Source organism: Acanthisitta chloris, unplaced genomic scaffold (genome assembly GCF_000695815.1).
Source record: "Acanthisitta chloris isolate BGI_N310 unplaced genomic scaffold, ASM69581v1 scaffold11247, whole genome shotgun sequence".
Taxonomy (NCBI): Eukaryota; Metazoa; Chordata; class Aves; order Passeriformes; family Acanthisittidae; genus Acanthisitta; species Acanthisitta chloris.
In genome coordinates, this window is record NW_008683198.1 from 21,755 (window position 1) to 28,687 (window position 6,933).

Genomic DNA, 6,933 nt, shown 5'->3' on the forward strand with positions numbered 1-6,933 from the left:
TTAAAAATGTTAAACTATCAGTGAAAATTAGGCAAAAATTAAGTTATTCAGTGCAACAGCTTAAAAGTTCACATAAAAATTTGCTACCAATCAGTGAGAACTGTATATATAAATTTTAAAAATGAAAAAAAACAATTCTGCATTATAAATGGGTCCTATGCAAATTTTTTTTATATACCAAAACCTAAACACTGATCCTTTTTTATCTCATTACTGTCTTGTAAAAGCTTTTTTTTGGCTAGCTTTCACAATATCATCAGGAGATGCTGATTTGAAGTCAAATGGTGTTATGGCTATTATAGGACCAGTTTCCTTGGGTTTTACATCTTGTACTTGTCTGCTGTACAGGAAGGTTTTGTGTACACCAGTTGTGCGCCGCTTGTAACCTTTGGGAGGGTAACGGAGGCACAAGGTCAAAGCAAAAGCTGAAGGTCTTGCACGCAGTGCCTTCATCCATGAAAGGGGCAAATCCTGCCTCTTAAGAGCATGACCTTTATGGGGTTTTTTATTTGTTTTGGCAAAACCAGAACATTTTCCTTGTTTTTCTTTCCAAAGTTTAGTTTCAGGGCTTAAGGTACTTGACCGTCCTATGTTTTGTTCTGTAGATACAGCTGTATTTTTCACAAGGACACTTAAATCAATGTTGGTTCTTTGGGAGGGTCTCAATTCAGTTACATTGCACACGGGCAAGTCTGCTCTTTGCTGAGTTTTATCTATTTCCATAGTCTCTGCTATTAAATCTGACAGTGACAGATTCTCAACCTCCTTTATTGGAGAAACATGAGACAAGGCCAGAGAAGACAAAGACCCCGTTAGCTCTGGCATCCCATCTGAAGTTTGGGGTTGACTTACTAGTTGTGATAATGATGAGGTTCCCAATTTCGTATCAGTGAGACTTGCTGTTGACTGGGTGTAAAGATCAGCCAAAGAGTAACAGTGGCTTGCACTACTTTGCTGATGTTCCTGAAGTAAGTCAGCCAATGATGTACTTCCAGACCTTAACACTGGCAAAGCTGCCATGTCTGAAGAGGGGCTTTCTTGTTTTCTACTTTGCACAAGTGAAGAAAAATTTTCAAGAAGTTCATTCTTTTTATTTACAGTATGACTGACTTCATTATCAAGAACCAATTTTCCCAACGCACTTGTTAAACACGGAGGACTGTAAAAATTTGCATTACTATTACAACTGGAATTATTTGAGGAAACAAGAGGAATGCTGTCTTCAGGACTCATAGAATCACAAACCACACTCTGCATCAGCAAGGATTTCAAGTCCTGTGTTTGCTTGCATTTCGATGGGTTACTTCCTGTGCTAAAGTAAACACCTTCACTGTCGGGAACAAAACTTACTGCATTAGCACTTTCTGCCAGTTGCTTCTCTGCCTGTTTATTCACAGGTTCACAAAACAATCCTTTACACAAATCAGAAGGCAAAACAAGTGAAGATGATTTCAATCCTTTCCTTTCACATGAAGGCATATTGGATTTTTCAGTATTAAGGAGCATTTTGTCATTTGTAATTAAAGAATAAAGAGCTGAACCATTTTTGGCTGCCAAGTTTCCAAACCCAGGTTGGTTGGTGTTATCAGCAATATTTTCTACCGTACAAGAGAAGCTGTCTGTATCAATACACATTTCTGGACAACAATGTAAGTCTCCTTACCTTACAATAGCCAATAATTTTCAGATGGAAGTGAAATCACGACGAAATATCCAATTTTTTAAAAGTTGAGAGCAGCAACAAAAAAAATCAAGAAGAAACATGAAAAGGCATTTCATTACTAAATGTTATCCAAAGATAAACAATGTTCTACAATTAAATTACAGGTATCTACTGAAAGCCCAAAAACTAATAATCAGCAAAGAATGCCAGTAAAGATCACAAGGATTTAAGCACAAATCAAAATAAGGAAGTTACTCTACAGACACTACCAAAAAAAGGGAGGTATTGGGGATGGGAGATGTCAGTTCACCAGACAAACAAGGGAAGTGCATAAAACTTCAAAGATGTCCAACTTTAAGGACATGCCTTGATTCAGTTAAGTCATATATTATAAATCAGAAATCTACTGTGAACTGCAGATGGTTGCAGTCTGAATCTAAACTGACACCAAGATGTTATTTTGACTTCTAGTTCAAGAAAAGCTACTGATTTCCTTTAAATGTTTTAGAACGCAGGAATAGTAAGTTAGACGATTTTAATTTTCTAATAAATGACTATTGCAATAATAAGCACCTTCAGTTTGTAAAGCCAATATAAAACTGTAGATAGAAATGAATCATCTTGAACGCAACAATTAAATACAAGTATACCTTTTGCAGTCTTTGCTAAAACCACAGCATCCTTATTCTTGGTCTTCACATTTTGCTTACTGCCTTGTGAAAGCACAAGATCCAAAGCCTTCTGTACATCAAATTGACTATCCAGCACTGCTTGCACCATTGCTTGCTCTGGTATGGACTCTGCCAAAACTTCTCTCATTTGATCAAGGCATGAATTAAGACGAGCTGAAAGAAACATATTATTGTTATAAACTGGACAAAAATATGCCTTAAATAGCCTAACCACTGGCACCACGCCTCTGATTAGCAGAGAGAAATACTACAATGAGAGATAAACCCTTTAGAAATTAATTTCAATCTCACTTACTGCCCTGATAAACTTTATTCCCACACCCTGCAGATTATTTGACCGATTTCAGATATTGCTATAAGGAACATATCACTGACTACTATTTACTAGCCTAGAAAGTCTCAATATTGAAATATGTTGATGCTGCAAAATAACTACCTTCACTGCAGAGAAGAAATACAAATAATCACCTGAAAATCACCCAGAGTAATTTAGTAAGTCAACGTGGAATCCTATTGAACAGCACATTTTAAGCATTTACACAGATGCCACAATTAACACCCAAAGTAAAACAGCATTTTCAGGGTCCTCAGGCCTTAACATCTGAAAACTCTGGATCAACATGTCAGGTTCCAAACTACCTGCAATCTTTACCTTTCCTAAAACTGTAATATATTTTTTGGCTAATAAAATCAATTTTCTTCGGAGCATATTTCTGCAACTAGTATAAATCTTACATAAGATACTGGCCACACAACAAGAGACTGAAAACTCACCAGGCTGCCACTCACCAGGGTGATCAGACAGACACACAAACACAAGAGAACAGAAGGAGATCTTCCTGAACATCCCAGTTTCTGCCATTTCAGATTTTAGAAAACAGGGAGACAACTAAATCTTTTTTATATGAACACCTCTTGAAAGATGGCAACGATTAAAGAACTTTGCTAAGGCAACTCAACACCACTGAATTCCAACCTCCTCAGAGCTATTTAGATAAGCACCCTCGACCTGCAAGTCAAATAGCAAGTCAATGTACAGCAGACATTTGCCCTGCAAAACAAGCATGGGCAGAGCCCTGCACAATGTGCTGGTTGCCATTTTACTATCTAACACTCAGCTGGGACAGTCTTGCCAAACTCTTTGCAGCCAGACTGACTGCACCAATAATTCTGTATTAATGGCCAACACTTCACACTGCATCAAACACAACAGGTCTTATGAGACTACTGCTGTTTTCATAGTGGAAATGATTATTTCTTGGTTTCTTTACCCCCTTTATTTGGTCGAGAATGTTACTTTCTTTCATGTTCCAATATTGGTTCTTAAGTGATCTGAGTCTGTCAAAAGCTTTCTGATAAACCACAGGACTTTATTGTCTAGATCACATGTACCGTTATACTGGCTGATACTTTCAAATTGCCCTCTACAGCATTATTTCCTGCTGTAAAACCATGTGTATTACCCCCCCAATTTATCATATTTAACCATATCTCAAAGCATTAGTATCACTTCTACCAATTTACTTGACATGGAATTAAAACTGTTCTGTTGTTCTGAATTTTCTGCAACTTTTTCTAAGTACCAAATTTCAACATGCTTTACTCGGAGCTTATCAACATTTTAAAAATAACCCTGATTACTTCCAAAACATTAAAAACTATACTACCTATTAATACTTAAGAAAGAGACTTGTGATTCTTTTCACAAAGCAAATAATCGACCAATCAGGCAGCAAGTTTAAAAAACAAATATAAGTATTTTTTTCCCCAACCACTCAGCTCATAACTCAACTGGTAATGTGGAATTCAAGGCTGCAGGACTGAATGGAAACAGAAGTCCTATGAATTCAAAACAGGGTAAGAAAAGACTGCAGAGATTATTTGGTACTGTTTCAAGGAAACGCAAGGCTGAAAACCTCTTACATACTGCTAATTGCTATAATCTGGAATGCAAACAAGAAAAAATCATTCTACAAATACTAAGGTCTGAATTTCATATGAAATCTCATTATTTCTAAGAAGCAACTAAGAACACATTTCAATGTTTGCCACCAATTTACAGGTAGCATGCAAAAGGTAGTTATGAACTTGAAGAACCACCACTGAAGTTATGTTTGTTAAGGGTATTCTTTCACAACAAGATTACAAAACTGTGAGCAGTGCCAGTCAAGTAACAACCATGAATTTAAGACTATTCTGGTAAATCCTTAATTTGTATCAGAGATTGATCTGACAGTTATTTATTTTCTATAATTACCTCTATCAACCTCAGTCAACTGATGATTGGATGTAAAATAATCAGCAGTATCATCTGCACCTTCATATCCATATTCTTCTTCTAATGGCTCAGCAGGTGTGGCTGGTTTGTCTCGTCTGGAGTAGATAAACTGAGCTGCTGTATTAGGTAAAAAGCGAAGTATTAAAAAAAGGTCAAATATTTTTTTCCTCCTTTAAAAACAAAACATACCTAAAATTAAAAACCAAACAATTAGGATGACCTGTTGCAGTGGTTTCATGGGGTTGGTGGGACACTACTGTATAATTTCTGCTACCTGAAACCTGTATGGCACATACAGCAGTTTCAGCTAGAATATAACTAAATTGTCATCACAGTGAAACCACAGGTAGGGCAACATCCTTATATTCATGTGATGCAATATTTCTGCAAAGTTCAGTATTCAAACAAAAAAATGTACTCCAGGTTTGAAAAACAGTATTTTCTATATAAATTATCATCTAGGGCCTAATGTCTCCAGAACCTTACTCCACATCGCTTTTTCTACCTCAGTTACAAGTTTTAAAAAAAAGTTAGCATGAAATTAACATTGTTTTTACAGTATGTCACTGCCAAACTACTGATAAGAATTTAATGCAGTTAAACACATTCTTCTCTTCTTGGAATTTCATTAGAAATACAGCATGAGTTAAAACTTACAGTCACACAAAACTGTGAATAAGCGCATAGTTTCACTGATTTAGCAACACATTAAGGAACATATAGATAAAACTCCTTGCTGAACATGAGCCCCAGTCATTATATACTCTCAGAAATGCACAAAGTATAATGCAAACAAACATTCTCCCCAGCTCAGAGATACACACTGAAAGCACAGGTATATCCAGAAGTTAAGTACAGCCTTAGCAACCATTTCCCAAATGCATAACAATTCATATTCAATCACCGGAACTGAAGCAACTATTAAAAGACTGTTATACAATCTAGATCAGATTATTTTATAAATGAAGCTTAAACACAAGGAGTTCTTAGGAAAACTACCGTGTGCAGGCAGGAAATAGTTTTGCAATTGATCAGTCTACACTTAAGCAACAAGTACACGTTGCATATTTTCATCACAAAAAAGCAGGGCTATATCAATTCTCAGAAAATGACTGAAAAAATCTAGCAATTAAACTTGGAAATTGAATGCAAGTCAATCTGTTGGGGAATCTGATTACCAATACAAAAATTACACACCTAGATTTGCTTATCTATAATCCACTGCATGAGAGAGGAACAGAGTTTTAAAGACCTAATTATTATAAGTTCCTGTGGCCAAAGGTCACACACTATGTCACAGTGGATTTAGACCCAGACTAAGTTACCTGCAGCAGCACAGCTTCACATCAACATCAGCTGTACTATTTCCAGGGCCTACTCAGCTCTAGAAACACTGCCATCAAATCTGGGAATACCCTGAACTGATCATCTCACCAGAGACTTGACTGGAGAATACAACCTAATGGTTCTACAGACGGGTTGAATTCAACTGACACTTGGAGTCAACTCAACTCAACTGGAGGCTGAGCTCCTCCAATTATGTTTTACCTGAGCCCATAGTATCACTATTTTTACAACTACTTTGCAACACTACTCATGCTGTAAGGTTCATTAGCCCCATGTGACCTTGCATGAGAGGAGAATCCAGTGAAGACCAGCACTGCATCCCATGGTAAGACTCTCTACTCCACACTTACTCAAAGTTGTGTAAAAGACATCAACTACCAAGTGCAGAACCACAACTGTTAAGCCCAGGTAGGTCCTACTAAGAACTTTAGAAGATAACAAATGTTTCAAGATTATCAACATGTTCCCAACACTATGCCTAACACTTCATAACTGACTTTGAGAGGATTATGGCCACTAGGCACTTCTCAAAATTTTCATTAGCTTTTAAATGTTTTAATCCAGAAGAAAGTATCAGAACAGGAGTCAGTGGATGATACTGAAATGTAACTATCTGAACTAACCTGTTGAAGGAGAAATGCAATAATCATCTTCTACTGATTGGCCATACACATCATCGTCTTCAAAATCTATGAAGTAAAAACAGCAACATTAATCTGCGCAATTTCTGAATAATGTTATACTTCAAACTGTGGGGTTTGGACAAGGCTTTATGAAATTATGCATCTCTAATACTCCAGAAGTCCAGTTAAGTTCAGTTTATTCACCTAGGTAAGAATTTCTAAGTTACAATAACAGAATTTTATTACAGTAACAGAATTTTAACATTTAATACTCTATTCGAAAAGCTGAACATTTTCAAGAGCTACATGCTGCACACCTCCTCCTTCAGC

General features: G+C 36.6%; 1 protein-coding gene across 1 annotated transcript; it reads right to left on the minus strand.

The window, feature by feature from the left end:
- Window positions 1–210: 210 nt before the first annotated feature.
- On the minus strand, window positions 211–6,669 carry LOC103806154 (the record flags this gene model as incomplete). Its single annotated transcript, XM_009078834.1, has 4 exons — window positions 211–1,598; window positions 2,314–2,508; window positions 4,613–4,750; window positions 6,604–6,669. Coding segments are annotated over 4 exons (1,787 nt in total), but the record flags the coding sequence as incomplete, so codon positions are not given.
- Window positions 6,670–6,933: the final 264 nt, after the last annotated feature.